The sequence below is a fragment of the Rhinopithecus bieti genome, unplaced genomic scaffold (genome assembly GCF_001698545.2).
Source record: "Rhinopithecus bieti isolate Rb0 unplaced genomic scaffold, ASM169854v2 scaffold_83366, whole genome shotgun sequence".
Lineage (NCBI taxonomy): Eukaryota > Metazoa > Chordata > Mammalia > Primates > Cercopithecidae > Rhinopithecus > Rhinopithecus bieti.
Window position 1 is genome coordinate 134,385 of NW_016832657.1, and position 17,749 is coordinate 152,133.

Below are 17,749 nucleotides of genomic sequence, written 5' to 3' on the forward strand. Positions count from 1 at the left end.
AGCTCCTACTCCTTGAGATTCTGATTCCGTAGGTCAGAGCAGGGTTCAGTAATACTTCAAGAAGCCCCCCAAGGAGGATGATGCTCAGCCAGGTGTGGAGACCACCATGCATGTCCTGGATCTTTATTTCTAAATTGCTCCTGGTTCTATTACCATTTACGTACACTAGCCCTTCGCCTACGCTTCTGGCTTGTTTTATGACCTGGACTGTGAAGATGCTGGAGGGCAGAGACCACATCTTAGAGGCTTTGGCCACTCAAAGGTATCCATCCCAGTGTCTTGTGCTCCAGAAATTCTAAGTTATGAATTAAATTTGAATCCAAGAATTTTCAGACTTTACGGAACCCATGAGTGACCTGAGATTCTTGTTAAAAATGCAGAGCCTCAGGCTTGAACTTCCAGGGGTTCTACCTCAGTGGCTGTGGGCTGGGGCCCTGGAACCTGGATTTTACCCAGCTGGTTTTGAAAAAGATGTCCCTCAGTCCACTGTTCCAATCCTCTGACACATCTGGTTCCAAGGGTCTCTGGGCCTCTGGCAAGTCTTGTGGAGGTAAATGCTCTTCTAATTGGATGTCAGACTGACCCCAGCCCCAGAACTCCAGGAGAACAGGGGATACTTACACACATGCTGGCTTGTCCTCCTGCACCAAAAACCTGCAGGTTCCATGGAAGCAGAACTGAGTGTGGGAATCTGGGCAGTCATTAAAATGGGACACCACTGCTGCGGCCACGGGCGGGTCTGCTGGGGAGAGGAAAGACGCGGGGCTCAGATCCAGGAATAGCTGACATGCACACCCCACACCTCCCACCCTACCAGTCAAGAAGGTGGAGCCCCCGATGACTGGGACTTTGGGTTGTCACCTGGGGCACCCCCTCCTTGGCTCTCACTTACTTCCTAAAGCCTAGGACAGGCCTAGAGCTCCTGTATAGCACGCTTTCCAGCTTTTCGTTTTTGTAGACAGCAAAACAATTTTCCGCCCAAACTAAGGTAGTTCAAAGATAACAGAGCAATTTTACTATTTCAACCCAAGAGCTACCTAATTTCACTTTTGCAAAGTGACAGTGATTTTTTTTTAGATAGCTTTCATAAGAATCTGTTTTGAAAGCAAGAGAAGAGAAAGGTACAAAAGAATATTCTGTAACCATTAAATTGATGCAGAAGCGGAAGAGTTAATGATACAAAAGTGCTTATGATATACAGTAAGTGAAGTAAATGGGTTTCCAGTAAGGTCTGTATAGTATGATGATCCTCCTTTAAAAAAAAAAAAACACAAATAGAAATTAGACATGAAGGAGTCTGGGAAGGACATGGACGAAGATGGTAGCAGGGCTTCTCTTGGTAAGACTAGGAGTGATAAGGCTATAAAGATTACTTAAAGCCCCATTACTAGGTATATACCCAAAGGAATATAAATCATTCTATTATAAATATACACGCATGCGTATGTTCATGGCAGGCCTATTCACAATAGTAAAGACATGGAACCAACCCAAATGCCCATCAATGATAGACTGAATAAAGAAAATGTGATACATATACACCATGGAATACCATGCAGCCATAAAAAGGAATGAGATCATGTCCTTTGCAGGGACATGGATGAAACTGGAAGCCATTATCCTCAGCAAACTAACGCAGGAAGAGAAAACCAAACATTGCATGTTCTCACTTATAAGTGGGAGCTGAACAAAGAGAACACATGGACACAGGGAGGGGAACAATAACACTCACTGGGGCCTTTTGGGGAAGGGTGAGTGGGGAGAACATTGGGGAAAGAGCTAATGCATGCTGGGCTTAATACTTAGGTGATGGATTGTTATGTGCAGCAAACCACCATGGCACACATTTACCTATGTGACGAACCTGCACATCCTGCACATGTACCCTGGAACTTAAAAAAATTAAATAATTTAAAAAAAGATTACTTAAAGCAAGAAACCCATGTGAGAGCAGCACAGTCAGTGTTGGGAAATTCTTTTCTCTTTCCCATAATGGGGAGAGAGAAAAAAGAGCAGAGTAGGGGCTGAGACGGTCCTACTCAGAGCCCGAGTACCATGACTCTCCCAAGCTTGGGGTGGTCGCCAAACCTCTCAGGATTTTCCATCCTTGGCTTTCAGATAGGAATAAAAATAGCCAGCCAATTCAAGAGCACCATCATGCACAACAGACCTGCTGACCAGGCAGCACTTTGGGCTTTATTCCACTCCCATTTTGTCCAAAGTAAATTTGAGGCATGGTATGTCGCTATTTCAGGACAGCTCCATCGATACAGTCTCCGTCGCTCCTTTCAACAGATCCTCTTATGCTTGTATTTTGGGTATTTCAGGAGTGGGTCTTTCCCACTTAGTTTTTTTTAAGGAAAAAAAACCATGTTCCTGGAGCTCTTGCTCTCTGAGAAATGATAGAACATTTCATATCTTGGGAGATTTTAGACCATCTCTAAATATTAAACTCCTGTTGCTATCTTTCTATTCATGAGCTGCTTCTAGAAGTGTCATCATTTTAGAAATCCCATAATTCCAGGGGGGAAAAGCAGAGACTAAAAATACAATAGAATCCTTGACATTGAAGGAGACACATTGTGTAGTGGTTAAAAGCATGGGCTTTGGAGTCAGAGACACGGGTTTGAATCCTGCCTCTGCCACCTGAAGCAGCTGGCCTCTCCTAGCCTGCCTCTGTAGTTACAAGACAGCGGGTCCCCCTGCCTCCTTGGTGCCTCTGCGGTTGAATGAGGTAATGCTTGTTAAGTTCTGTACTCAAGAGATTGTCTGGTATGACACTCAGCTGTTAGCTCTCCTGTTATCACCACTGACAATCCCAAGATATGAATGAATATCCACATGTGGTAAAACCACTACAGTATGTAATCCCCCCATACATTCAGTGAGGTGTAACTAAAAGTCCAAGTGTCTCCTTTAGCCCTTAATGACAGTTATTGTCTTTCACACATGAGGACAAGCAGAGAAGCCCAAAGCCAGGTGGCGATATCGACTGGGGGCTGCCGGACCCTCCTCTGAGCAGGAGTCTGCAGGACTGCTGGGTCCAGTTGCCTGGGCTGGTTACAGTCACCTGCATGTGCTTGGCCTGAGTGGTTGAGGAACAGGCCCAGTCACTGGCTAACAGTAGACGCTGGATGTTGAATTAAGACAGGAAGGGTCTGCTGTAGTTTGCATGACTGGCTTCTCTGTACTCACTGAATGTGTCAAGGAGCAAACACAGAGAGATGAAGGGGCTAGACCCTAGAGGCCAATGCAGGCTGGCAAGGCAGCAAAGCTTCATCTGTACTTACAGCCACTTCCCATCACTCACATTACCACCTGAGCTCCGCCTCCTGTCAGTTTAGCAGAGGCATTAGATCCTCATAGGAGCGGGAAACCTATTGTGAACAGTGCATGTTAGATAGATAGATCTAGGCTGTGTGCTTCTTATGAGAATCGAATACCTGATGATCTGTCACTGTCTCCCATCACCCCCAAATGGGACTGTCTAGTTGCAGAGAAACAAGCCCAGGGCTCCTCCTGATTCTACATTATGGTGAGTTGTATAATTATTTCATTAAATATCATAATGTAATAATAATAGAAATAAAGTACACAATAAATGTAACATGCTAGAATCATCCTGAAACCAGCACCCCTCCCAAGTCTGTGGAAAAATCGTGTTCCATGCAACTGGTCCCTGGTGCCAAAAATGTTGGGGACTGCTGGGCTAGTGGATCTCATTTGATGTACATGTTCAAAAAGGCTTTTGACAGGCTCCACAAAAGGCCGTTTAAACCACCACCTCCAAGTGGCTAGAGGAAATCCCTTGTCAGGGCTTTGAGCTGGGTTCCTCCAAGTGTGATCTGCGGACAGACAGCTTCACATTCCCCTGAGTCTGTCTGCCACCCCTACCCAGCCCACACCTTCTGAATCAGGATCTCTGGGGTGGGGCCCAGAAATCTGTGGGACAAGCTTGCCAGGTGATTTTTTAAAGTCAGGCCTATTGAAATAGAATTGCTATACTGTAACGTTTGCCCTGCAGGTGATTTATTTATTTATTTTTGAGACAGGGTCTCACTTTGTCATCCAGGGTTGGAGTGCAGTGGCACGTTCATGGCTCACTGCAGCCTTGACCTCCTAAGCTCAAGCAATCCTCCCACCTCAGCCTCCGGCGTAGCTGGGATTAACAGGTACATGCTACTGCACCCAGCTAATTTTTGTATCTTAGTAGAGACAGAGTGTCACCACATTGCCCAGGCTGGTCTCGAAATCCTGGGCTCAGGTGATCCGCCTGCCTCGGCCTCCCAAAGTGCTGAGATTATAGGTGCGAGCCGCCACATCTGGCCCCCTGCAGGTGATTCTGATGCACACTAATGTTTGAGATGCAGGCTTGCGTTACACAGAAGCAAAGGATAAATGGGCTCTTGGAAAAGTAGAAAGGCCAGGGTCCTTTTTGGAGTTGATTATCTTCCGGCTCTTCAAACTCCTGTGTGATTCTAAAGCCTTAAATCTGCTGAAGTTCTTTGTGGTAAAGTATTAGGTAAGTAGAAATACACCCAAAGACAGAGAAAACTTGGAATCTGTTGTGGAACACTCTTCTCCAAAACTGATGGGTGAATGGTGGACTCTGCTGTGGTCTCATTTAACCCCTATTGATGGATACCTTTGCCGCCTCTTATAAATGACATGAGGAGGTGTTATAAAAATAGGTACCATGAAAAGGCAATAACGAGAAAGAAGTGTGTGTGGGAGAAAGAGAGAGAAGGAGAGAGATGGGGACAGGGCTATAAAAGGGAAGAAGGAGGGAAAGAGACAGGAAGGGAGACAGAGTAGAGAGACATGGGGGGTGGGTTATGAGAGCGATGAGAGAGAAAAGGAAGAGAAGGAGAAGAGGGGAGGGAGGGAAACAGGAAGAAACAGACAAGCAGGCAGTGAGAGAGGGAAGGAGAGATTGGGACAAAGGAAAGTAAAGGTAAGGAGTAGCAATGAGCAAAACAGGCACCAGGTTAACACACAAAGATGGATATTAGAAAATTACTCACGTGCCGAAACTGAGGGACAAATCTAACTCTATGCCTCCTGGCAGTCTTAGCAAGGATGTATAAGGTTCATTAGACAGGAATATAGATACCTGTTCTGCACAAGCTGGACAGGCTCAGCTTTCCCTAAGTCTATGGTTGGAGAGCAATGGTCGGAGAGCAACTTCTCTTCTTCTGCGAGTGTTTTTGAAGGGGGCTTCATGTGCTATGGTGGATGACATCCTGAACAATTTCCCAAAGAAGCATCTGCCAGTGTAAACCATCAGTTCCTTCACTTCACACAGCTCACTAGGAAGCCAGAAGAGTCCAAGCTGTGAAGAAACTCCATGCAACAGTGACAGTGATGGCAGATGACACGTGGTGGTCTCGCTCTGTGTATTCAGAGACCAGAGTGGAAACAAGCCTGAGGCTTAGAGTGCAAGCTCCTGGTCCTCCGTAATTCCACCTGTCTGCCTCAGCCCAAAGGTCAGAGAGGATGAAGGGAGCTTGATGCTAGTGGACTATCATTAAAAGGTTGTTTATTAAAAAAAACAAAAAACCCTTTACCTAACTACAACCATGATACATTCACTCTTGAAACTTTTTCAAAAGTTTCAAAACATTTTCTCATTACAAAAGTGATACATTTTAGGGAATTAAAATAAATCAATATATAATAAATACCATATTAGAGAATAAAACCCATCCGTAATCCACCATGTAGAGAGAACCATGTAAGTACACGCTGCACACGAACACGCACCTAAGCTCACTCTTTCTATTCTCTTATGTGCATTCTCCCCCCGCCGCCCTGCCCCCCCATATAACCAAACATCTTAAAAACAAGCGTTTAATTCAAGTTCGAGGCTCTTTGCACAGGGTGCTGTCCTGCCCCCACCACCCAGAGGAGTTCAATGTGCACCATGTGCAGGACGGGTTCCGCTTCCACCAGCATATTCGGCAGCTTTGGAGCTTGTCACAGGTTTTCTAATAGGGGATGTGATTCAAACTTGAGACATAAGTGGACAGGGAGGAGTGTGTCAAACCACAGTCCCAAGGGCAAGCCACACTGTGGCCACTCTGCTCTTCCTGTGCACCCTTCGGGTGAGCCAGCTGCAGGAGGGCGGCACTGGGGCTTGTGTGTCCCTAGGGTGCCTTATGAGCTGATGTGCTTTACTAAAACCACCTGCAACAAGTGAGGGTGAGTCACTGTTCCCATTTGGGGGCCTTTAAAGGTGTTTGTCTTAGATCCTCCCAGGCTCAGCAAAGAACACCCCCAATACCGCAGGAGGGTCGGCCCAGGCAGACAAGGCTATTCCTATGGAAGACACTTTGGTGAAGGTGGGGGAGGGCAGGGACGGGGGTGTCACTTACTGAGTGCTGGCTAAGTGCCAGGGGCTTTCCTTACATCATCCCCCAAGTCGAGGCAGGGTAGGTGGCCTGCTTTAACCTAAATAGTCTCCATTTTTTAGATAAGAAAACTAAACTGAAGCTTAGATAACCTTGTCAATGGGTAACGGTTTGCTCAGTAACTTAGAGCACAATCTCCTCCTTGGGGGGCAAAACTGCCTCTAGTTATTTTATAAAAATGAGCATTACAAGGAAACTCCCAAATTCCTTGTATCTTTCCTAAGAATGATTCTCTCAGCCTCTCTCTCAGTCTCTCAGTCTGCCTCTTTCTTTCCTTCCTGCTTTTCTCTCTCTTCCTATTTTTTTCTCTACCTCCCTTCACTCTCCCTTTCCCACTCTATTTTTTTTTTCTGAAAATTCATGAAAATAGTGAGTGAGGGAAGGAAAGGCCTAGAGACTTAAAATGCAAAAAAAAAAAAAAAAAAAAAAAAGAATCACTTAGAAAAGGAAGGTGGCAAAGGCCAGCAGGGAATGTCCAAAGAAAGTCTCCTCAAGATGTGCCAGCTGAGGCCAGAGAAGGACTGGCACTGGCCCCCAGGACTCTGGTGCATCTCCTCCAGACACCAAGTCTGAGTAGCACTCAGGGCTGATGATAGGAAAAGCAAATGTTCCAGTTTTCCGAACAGACCTCATATCGAGCCCACCAGCAGCTGGAGTTTCAAAGCCACTCAGTTCCTGTTGCCATGAAATTTATGAGAGGCCCCTCCAGCATGTTAACCAAATGCACATCTTGCAGACACCACTGCTCTCCGGGGAAGCTGTGAAAGCTTTGCCCAGAGACCACAGACCCACTAATAGGGCCTGGAGCCCAACCCCACTTACAGGAAGAGGGTCTGGAATAGCAATTGAGGGGCAGGGAAATCCCCCATCCAATTCACAGGAGGGGTCTCCGTAGTTCAGAGGAGCCAGGGAGACAGCCATCTGGACAGCTCCTTCCAACAGCCCTGCTCCCGTGGGAGCAGCGTCCACACCACTGAGCACAATCACCCCCTTTAAAAGCAGCCCTAATTGGACTTCATGCTGTGCTGGTCAGTGGGAGCCGGCTGAGCCCGTGGCTCTTAACTCTCTTCCCCAGATGTCAAAAGTTGTGAACACGTTTGCCCATTGCAGAACTTACATCATTTATAGCCATTTCATAACTTCCTCAAATATCATAGCTAACTTTCTAACAATTTAATCATGACGTCTGGCTTTTTAGTAGGAACTTTCAGCCAAAGTTTCTGACCTGGGACTAAATGTTTTGTCTTCAGATACTACAATGGCAAAGCCAACTAATACTTTTTGGATGTCTAGAAGAAAAGGCAGTAGATTAATTTAGTAAAGATGGGAGTCAGCAGTAGCTACTGGGGAAGCTGAGGGGGTATAAATCTGATACTCCCAGGTATCAAGGCCTCCATTCTACCCCGAGGCCAGGCTGGAGTCACCCAAGGCTCTGGACTCAGCTCTGGCATGGGAGGCTGGCTTCAGGGCAGCAGCGGGCCCAGTTTACAAGGGTGGAACTCCAAGCTCTGGAGGCGATGCGTGAACCTGCAAAGGCAGCTATGGAGTGAAGGAGAGGCTGGTGCGGAGGCTTACACTCCGGTGGCAGAACTGCTAAGCCAGAGCTTAGAGAAGTAAATGGTCTAGAACCCAGTGCCTGTCCAGAGAGACTTGGTGAGCAGGGGCCCTGCTCCCCTGGGCATGTGGGTAGGGGGAGGTGAGAATGATTCTTACTTTTGTGAATGATCCCGAAGAGGAAGAGCACTGTCAACATCTGGTGTGGCAATGCCACTGACCTTTGCAGAGGGAGCAATGCCCCATCGAGGAAACTGATCGATATGGGCATTTCCTGGGGCGGTGTGTGCGGGCAGAAGAACAAGAGAGTTTTCAAATGAGCGGGGATGTCAGCAGGGTTATGGAAAAGGAATCCCCGTCACATTAACAGTAGGAAATTGATCTCAAGTGTTACCAACTGATGAGGGGAATTCAATTTTGCTGTCTTAGAAGGGGGAGTGTGGGATGGTGGAGATGAGATAAATATAATTATGCAACTCATTCATTATTAAAACCCAAAACACTGAATATCTTTTAAATGATGGATATAAAACCATTTGAAAACAGAGTTTAGCTTTGCAGTACCATCGTTTAAGAGAGAAGGGGCCTTCATTGCAGTTAAGCAGTGAAAGAGAGAAAGGTAACTACAGTGCTACAGTTCTTTCGCTGTTCCACTTGTTCAGCTGGGTGGGGTGCGGCAGGGCCATTTTGTCTCTACCATCCCCAACCCCAGATTCTCAATTTACTGAGAGAATTTCTATGCGTAAAAGAGAACATATTTTTCCTATAACATAATTCCTGGAAAATCTACTAGCTCTTCAGTGGTCTTTTCCAATATTGAAGAAATTTGACTCTATTTGCGTTTTAACTTTCCCTGATCATACACTGACTTTAGATCCTACCCACCCCTCCATCCCCACTGAAGGGCAGGGACTCCATATTATCTCACTAAACATCAAAACCACCCCGTGGGTTAGCATTATTGGTCTCTATTTTTAAGATAAGAAAACAAAACTGAAGCTTAGATAACCCTGTCAATGGACATGTACCTGGAATGTAGTAGAACTGAAATTTGATCCCAGTTTTCTCTGATATTGAGAGACTGAAGAGCTATAGAAAATTAGGATGCTATTCAAGTCCAGAAAGACAAATGCTGAGAAGGCACATGATCCCAACCCACAGATCACACTGCAGTGAGGAAGGGGAACACTTGTGAACATCTTCTAGTAATCAGAAAGGGGCACTTTCAGGAGAAACAAGAGGAAGTATTACTTTATTTGGGGGAGGAGTGGGGAACTATACATATGGAACTTATTATTCACACAAGGGAGCAGTGGTTGAAAATACAGATGCAAAAGAGATTTCTGCATGTCCAGGGATGATGGTTAATTGAGGAGCTGCTGGAAGTAGGGTGGTGGCTGGAACATGAGATGCTCTCAGGCCTTCCACTAAGGGCAGGAACCTCTGGGCTACACAGTGCTCTTATCCAGGAGCTCAGAGCAGGCCTAAGATGGACTTCTGAATTGCTTTTGCAGCTTCAAACAAGATGCTGTAGGGGAAACCTAAGGGAATATCTGAGCCATTTTAATTCCCTCTGACCATTTCTCCCTTTGGGAAAAACCCAAGGGGCATCAGATGTGATGGAACCAAATTCAAACAAAGATATTGGTAAAAAAGCAGACAATTTAGTTTCTACTTTCCTACAAAGATACTGGTTATTGAGAATTCAGCAGCCGTGTGTGTGTGTGTGTGTGTGTGTGTGTGTGTGTGTGTATGTGTACTGGGAAAACAGATACAGTCAGAGAAGCCCAGTGGGGTTCATCACACTTACTTTGAGGGCAAAAGCAGAGTTTGCATCATTTTGGTACCTTTTTCTTTTCCAACAGGGAGAAGAAAATCAGATAACATGAACACAGAAGTATTTTGCCAACTTTCAATTCCATCTAAAGTACCTGGTCTTAGAGTTTTTAACCCAATGTAGAATTTTCTGAGGTTGGACTGTGATGATGATGATGATGATATTATTAGTAGCAGCTACTATTAGATTGTTCACTTACTGCAAGTGCTATGCCCAGCATTTTATAGAGAGAATTCTATTAATTCCCACAAAAATCTTACAAGGGCATCCTCACTATCTCATCTTACCGATGAGGAAAGTGGAGCTCAGGGGGTTTAAGGCTGTTCAATGCTGCAAAGTCAGCAAATGGCAGAGCTGAAACCAGAACTCATGGTTGGTTTCCTCTAAAGCTCTCGCCCTTTCTAATACAGCACACTGTCACTTCAGAGGGCGTGTGTGTGTGTGAGAGAGTTGAGAGTTAAGAAGTCCTTGTGGGCATCTTCCACACACTCAAGATGACTCTCCTTTGGAAAATAAACAAATCAGGAATTAACAGGAAAATTTAGGGGTATTTTGGAATTAAAAGGGCTAAGAGACCCAAGGCAAAGGGCTTTAATTAGCAAATAGGCTCTGGGAAATGAAAACAAAACCTCAATGGAATCATGTTAAGTGAGGGCTAAAACCAGAGATTGTATCCATCTAAAGATGCACGACACACATATTTCAACTTGTCCTCTTACCTGTACCCCAGCTCCCCCTGGGAACATCACTACCTCCCCCAAAAGGCACAAGGAGGAGAGAGGCAGGTGTGAGACTCCACAAGCAGCTTGCCAATCACCATTCTACATTCATTACGGATTAAAATGCAATGGAAATAGACGGGAAATATACTGGACGAAGATCACACTCTCTCCCACTAAGCTCCTCTTCCTCCTCATGACCCCGTTCTCCAGCTCCCAGGTGGCTTCTTCTATCCCTACCTTGGTCTTAGTAATTTTAAGAAAAAAAAAGAAAATTACAGGTCATGATTTTGATTTGAGGACTGGAAGCTAAGCCTCCCCCTTTTCTTTTAATATGTGATAATTTGATTTCACAGAGACAAATCATTTCCTTCTTTCATATCTTCAAACCAGAAAGCCCCTTATTGTAATTACATCCTCTTGGTGTCAAGCAGCATTTGGAAAATACTTTACTTCCAGGTTCCATTCACAAAGTAAACAAGGAGGTCTATGTTGGCTCTCATCAGCTGGCTTTGAATGAGAATGTGAATGGCTCTGGGAACTGGAGCCCAGTCCTGCTGGATGGGGAATTCTGTTCTGGCTTTGTTGGAGGAACAGCCCCGTTAGAGCCCAGGGCTACCTGCCTTTGCAGTCTCTGTGTGCCTCTATTCTCCTTATAAGTATCAAAATTGTTAGGTAAAGTGGTTGGCAGGAAACTCTCAATCCACCCTTAGGAAAAAATGCTTCCTCTTGCTGAGTCTTTGAACCATAATCCCTTTAAACCCTCTACACTGAGCACATATAAGCACTATTGGGATGATTGTTTTTCTAGAACATTTTATGTCCTCAGAACTTTTGACAGGTGCCTTTTTCATCTGTAGTTTGCAGATGCAGTGTGGGTGGAGGAAGGATACTCCTCATTTTAAGTGAGAAAACTGAAGAATACAGAGGTAAATTTAAGGCAAACTCAACAGTCTTAAAAACATAGAAGTGAATTTGTAGTTGGGACTATGTCCCATGACAAAAATGTGACTCTCTTTCCTATTCCCTCTGAGTTTTGTACAGATGATTTTGGTTGTCCTTAGATAAAAGCCCTTCAATCAAGATTATATTCAAGAGGAAAGAAGCTGAGATGTAAGAGAGTGGTTGAATTATGCACAAAAACTTTCTTTTATAAGTTTTCAAATTTCATGAAGTGAGCATTTTAGAGTTTGAACACAGCCATTTAAAATTAAAACCCCACAACATTATAAACACAGTTAAAGCTTAACCAATTTTTATTTTTAGCGTTTTATTCACAGACAGAATTGTAGTGTTATAGAAGACTGGCCTTCAGGAATCTAGACTTAATCTGTGCAAGAAAAATCATGTTACTGTCTCATGTTTTATCATTAAAAAGGAATAAGGAGGAAGGAGACAAAGTAATCATTTAGAGAAGACAGAAGATGCTCAGAAGAAAGATGTTTGGTAAGAGACGACCTCAGGCTTGGTCTCTGTGGACAGAAACCTCACACACTCCCATCGTAAACAACAAAACCCCAAAAGAGTACAGCCTATTTGATCCATTCCATTTCCAACCACTATACTTATGTAACTTTTTTTCTTTTAATTGAAAGAGTTCAGCTGGGAAACTTCTCTCTTAAGGGGGCAGGAAATATGCAAAAGATAAAGTGTGGGCCAGAGACTCCCAGGATTTCCCCTAAATCTGGAGTCCTTTTTCTCCTCAGAATACAGACTACATTTCCCAGCCTCCCTTGCAGTTAGGTGTGACCATGTGACCAGGATATGGCCAGTGGATCTGAGCAGAGGTAACATGCTCCACTTCCAGGCTTGGTCCATGAGAACCTCCCTGTGTGATCTCCCTTTGTCTTTTCCCAGCTGCTGTCTGAATAGAGAGGCTCCCGCAGGACATGGAGGAGGGAGGAGCCACAGGATGGAAGGAGCCTGGGTCCTTGAATAAATACATGGAAAGAAGTCTGCAGGGCCAGGAAAACCTGCAGAGCCTTTGACATGAGCAGGAAATAAACAACATTCAGGGTTTATCTGTTACAGTAGGAGTGTTACTTTAACGCCAAACATTAAGTCTGAACAGTGTTCAGGGATTGGTTAGAGAATTTCTGATGTGGGACAAATCCTCACAATAAATCATATAATTTTTCTCTCTTTCTCCCACTGTCTCTTCTGGGAGCCTCACCCAAACACCAACATGCCCTGCACTTACAATCTGAAGTCAATCTGGCCCTGACTGGGAGGCTCGACCTTGAAACCCTGGTCCCCAGCTTAAGGTCTGTTCTGTCCGTTCTCCATCCTGGAAGGATCAGGTTGACCTTCACAAACCTCTCCAGGAGTAGTAACAGTCTTTTGGGGTGAGGAGTGAGATCAGATGTGAATTGAATAAAGTGTGGATGGGGCAAAGGCTGCTTCTGCAACTCTATAAAACAAAATATAAAGTGGTGCAGCCACAATTGACAGCAGGCAGGGCACAGCTGTTTTGATGGAAATGATATACAGCTAATGTAAATTTACTGCATTCTCAAAACCCTCTGGGCAGAAATTGCCAAGGCGGGACAGCATGGAAACTACTATAATATCAATCTTCTTGACATAGAATATGAGTGCTCTACAGTTCTCCAAATGGCCATGATCATGTATCTCACCAGCTGCAAAATCTTAAATCGTTACCACTGGAAAAAAAAAAAAGCACGACCATCTTAGCCCAGAATATCCTGATCATATCTTATTATAACTGGGAACTTCTCATCCATCCATTCTTTAGTTTTACTGGTAATGTGTTACACATCAAATAACATTTTATAACAGCCCCCACAAGGGATTTTATAATTTGTTATTTAAAAAGTTACACATCTTCATTGTATAATTTTTGGAAATACAAATATCCTAAGCAAACGACTTGCCATCTTATCACTGAGAAGAAATAACCTGTGTTTAGAAAACATTTTACAAATGTTTATTATTTTAGTAGGTTGCCTTTTTTGTCTTTTATATAAAAGATCATGTTTCTTTGACTTCTTTCCTCTTTTGTGGTGATTTAGAATATAAATACCCTTTTATTGTTTAAATTTTAAAAAATTTAGTTTATTTTCTCAATTATCAATGTTAAAATGAAATCTGATGTGTCATTAGATTAAAAAAATTAGCATAATTACTTCCTCCTTCTTTTCTTCCCAGTTACCAGTTTTATTTCTGTCATCTGATTTCATATCCTCATTATTTTATATATCACTTCTATTTCAATAATTTTGACATCTGTACTAGTATAACTAAACTGACAACAGTTGCTTGAACATATTATCACTGGCTTTGAAAAAATTATATCCTCCCCACTTGGGGGTTTTTAATCTTGATATAGCTGTTATCTAGCTGAAGAGGCTCTTTGGACATTTTTTCCAGGAAGGGCATGTGAGAGGTATATCCATGTAATGAAATATTATATGTCTGAGAACATCTGTGTTTCATTCATGCACATGGCTTTGCATATGAATAACAACTTGGGTCATGAGCTTTGGACCCCATAGGCCTCCCACCACTGACTTCTGGCTTGCAGTTGACGAAAAAAACCGAAGCTAGATTTACTATATTCCTTTGTAACCTGTTTTTATTTTCACCTCAGTGCTTATAAGACCTTTTCTTTGCAATGAGAACTGGTTAAATTACCCTGAAGTTAATGCTTTCAATCTTAATGACAAGTCTTTTTCAGCTTAAGAAAGCTTTCTTTAATGATATTTGATGATTGTGTCAGCCTTGGTTTTCTTTTTTCCTTTTGGAATTATCTGTATATTGGATCACCTGGGTCTTTTTCCCTTTTTTTCTCATTATTTTGTTTTGAGTCCTGAGTTCTGGGAGAAATTTCCCAGCCATTTAAACAAATTACTGACTTTACTGTGATGTCTAATCTTCTGCTCATTAGTGTACTATGGATTTAAAATTGGTCACCATATTCTGTCATCTCTTTGCAGCTGTTTCTTACTTGTTTCATAGATGCAATGTCAGCTTCAGTTTTGAAGACATAAATTAGATTATTCAATATCTTTACTCATTTCTTAGGAATAGAGCCATTTGTTGATATTCCTCAAAAAGTCTTCTCATATGATAAAATCCTTTTTTGTGGCCAGCGATTTCTTGCATCATCATCTTTACAGAGAAAGATCTGCTTTCGTGTAGCACGATGGGGAGTTACGGTGGGCTCCATCAGAGACAATGGCACTATTCAATATTTTGGGCCCAGATAAAGACAGAAAAGGGGAAGTTTAATTGTAATGCCTTCAAATATCTAAGAAACCTATTTGGTAGAAGCAGGAGACAACAGGTACACACCAAAGAGTTTTCTCTTTTCCCCTGTGGTTTCCAGACATTCATGCCACGCCAGTAGTGAGAGCTGACTGAGTTTGTCACTTATTGTGGCCTTGACTGTGTCCTTTCTTGAGGCACTGATAGGATCCAGTGGCCTGCCCTCACCTTCATACCTTGGCCTTCCAAGGTTGGGCTGTTTGGGTGATTCTACTCCTGACAATCCTGTCTTCCAGAGCAGTGGTTGTTGGACTAGGGTAGGAGGGCTGCCACCTGCACTGGCAGAAAGTCTTCAGAGCTTCCAGTACTGATATACATTTAGAAACAGTTTCATATTTCCCTGATCATTTCAGGATCAGGCTAAGGGAGGAGTAAACAGGGTATGCTCTAGAGTTAATGTCCCTGGAAACCCTTTGCTTATGGATGTTTTCTACATTATATGCCCACACGGCGACCAATATAGCAGTGCCTCGCCACCCCCACCAACCACTTAAAAAGTTTCCCCAGGAGTCTATTTTAAAAATGAGTGCATTCTCAGTTCTCTCTATGGGAATCCCCAGCAAAGCATCAGCTAGTATTTTTGCATACTCAAAGAGTAGACCGATTTCCATTGATGGATATCTGAGCCTTCCCCGGACAATATCTCCCAGAGCTGCAACCCCCTCCCTCTCTCCAAGGTGTGCCAGGATTCCCCGTGAGGAAAACTCAATGCCAACATTCCTGCCTCTTCCATGATCTAAAGGCTCTGCCTCATAAAAAAGTTGGGAATTCCTGGTTTAAATCCCCTGGGCTAAGTGTAAACCAAACAACTTGGAGCTCTGCTCTTAAAAGGAGAAATGTTAAGGGATTCCAGAAACACCAGGGTCATTTTACCTCTTAATAGTTTCTCCAAGCCATACTGGTTCAGAAGCAAAGACCTCATAGTTCCATGAAAAATTTGTTTTTCCTCAAAAGTAAAAGAAATGAAGCCCTAAGGGTCTCCTTTCACAAAATTCTCCCCTAATCCAGAAGTGAAATATCAAAGAGTCAGAGGTACTCACAGCTATCTTTCTACCCAGTCAGGGTTCTGCATAGGGTATCCCTGGGAGAGGACACCCAACCTGTGCTCTACTCTTCCAGTACTCAGGGGCTCAGTCTCTAAGGCAGTACTAAGTACTACTGCCCCAAATAGAATGAGTTGCCTTAGTACTGGCATTCTGTTTGGGCAGATCATTGCTAGGAGGTTCTTCCTTAAACCACACTAACATCTGCCTCCCAGAAACCTCTGTGTATTGTTTTGAATTCCATCCTTGGAAGCCACACAGAATGTCTCCCTCTTCTATACAGCAGTCCTTTCCATTTCTATAGTCAGCCACTAAACCTCTGGGTCTTTGTGGTCCTAAACTCCCCTTGACATCCAGCCTCCAAGATAGCTCCCAATGATCCCTACCTCCTGGTATCCACAGCCTTGTGAAATGCCCTCCCATACTGTCTCAGGGTTGGTCTGTGTGACCAATAGAATATGAATGGGATGTGACTTCAGAGACTAGGTCATAAGAAGCACTGTATCTTCTGCCTTGTTCTCACTCTCTCTCTTTCTCTTGGATTGGTCACTCTGGGGGAAGCTAGTTGCTAAGTCATCAGGACACACAATGGAGAGGTCCATATGGAAAAACAGAGGCCTCCTACCAACAGCTTGTAAGTGAGCCATTCTTCAGCCCCACTCAAGCCTTCAGATGACAGTGCACCCCAGTTGCCATCTTGACAGCAACCGCAATGAGAGACCCTGACCCAGAACCTCCCATTAAAGCCACTTCTGAATTCCTCTCAGACCCCATGTGGGAAAATAAATGTTTATTGCTTTAAGCTGCTGAATTTTAATTTATCATATAGCAATAAATAACATACACTTCAAGTTTCTATAAGTATTCTTTAAGGAAGAAAGTCTGCAAACCTCTTGCCTCCGGAAAATTCTTATTTATTTATTTATTTATTTATTTATTTATTTATTTTAGTGCCTTTCTTAAAATAATCTACTATAGAGTAATGGTGACAACAACAACAACAAAACACATTTACCAAATACGTTGGATGTTGGCCTTTGTGCTAAGAGTTTTATACCTACTACCTAATTCTTATAAAAGCCCTGCGATATAGGTTCTATTATTCTATCCATTTTACAGATGAGGAATACAGGTTTAGAGAGGTTAAAAGCCTTGCCTAAAGATGTAGAACTAGAAGAGGCAGAAGGGAAATCCAAAAATAGGCAGTGTGACCTCAGAGTCCTAGTTCTAAAGCTCTGGGTTACAGGAACAGAGTACAGTAGGAAAACCATCTCCCATGACCTGATTTCTACAATGATAGAACTTAATTCTTCATCAATTTTGCCAGCAGTCCTGGAATGCTATTGGATTATATAAGCTTGTGGCCTCTTAGCCAGAACTAAGCCCTCTGGCTGTTTCTCCACTTAAACTACTGTCAAATTTGGCCTCATATCTTCCTAATTAAATCATTACTCTTAACCCAAATACTAACTGTTATTTGTTTTTTTTTTTTTTTTTTTTTTTTTTTTTTTTTTTTTGAGGCGGAGTCTGGCTCTGTCGCCCAGGCTGGAGTGCAGTGGCCGGATCTCGGCTCACTGCAAGCTCCGCCTCCCGGATTTACGCCATTCTCCTGCCTCAGCCTCCCAAGTAGCTGGGACTACAGGTGCCCACCTCGTCGCCCGGCTAGTTTTTTGTATTCTTTAGTAGAGACGGGGTTTCACCGTATTAGCCAGGGTGGTCTCAATCTCCTGACCTTGTGATCCGCCCGTCTCGGCCTCCCAAAGTGCTGGGATTACAGGCTTGAGCCACCGCGCCCAGCCTAACTGTTATTATAAATGTGTCACTGTTCAATTTAACTTGGTTGGTTGGCTGTGATCCATTGTTCTGGCTTAAAACTTTTTTTTCCTCTTGAGTCTTTAT

General features: G+C 43.5%; 1 protein-coding gene and 1 long non-coding RNA gene across 5 annotated transcripts in view; both read right to left on the minus strand.

Moving 5' to 3' along the window:
• Window positions 1–17,749, minus strand: part of TGFA (transforming growth factor alpha) — a 111,815-nt gene that overhangs the window by 17,614 nt on the left and 76,452 nt on the right. For 2 of the 4 annotated variants that reach the window (XM_017865674.1, XM_017865672.1), the window contains exon 3: window positions 622–739. In XM_017865674.1, the coding sequence (XP_017721163.1) occupies window positions 622–739 (118 nt within the window). Of the gene's footprint in view, window positions 1–621; window positions 743–17,749 lie in introns of all 4 variants that reach the window. The other 2 variants (XM_017865673.1, XM_017865671.1) reach the window with 1 other exon arrangement.
• On the minus strand, window positions 2,084–16,292 carry LOC108524583 (uncharacterized). The gene is made up of 3 exons (XR_001884087.1): window positions 16,237–16,292; window positions 3,071–3,194; window positions 2,084–2,392 (listed from the first exon to the last, which is right to left on the minus strand). It is a non-coding gene; the product is annotated as an uncharacterized LOC108524583 (long non-coding RNA).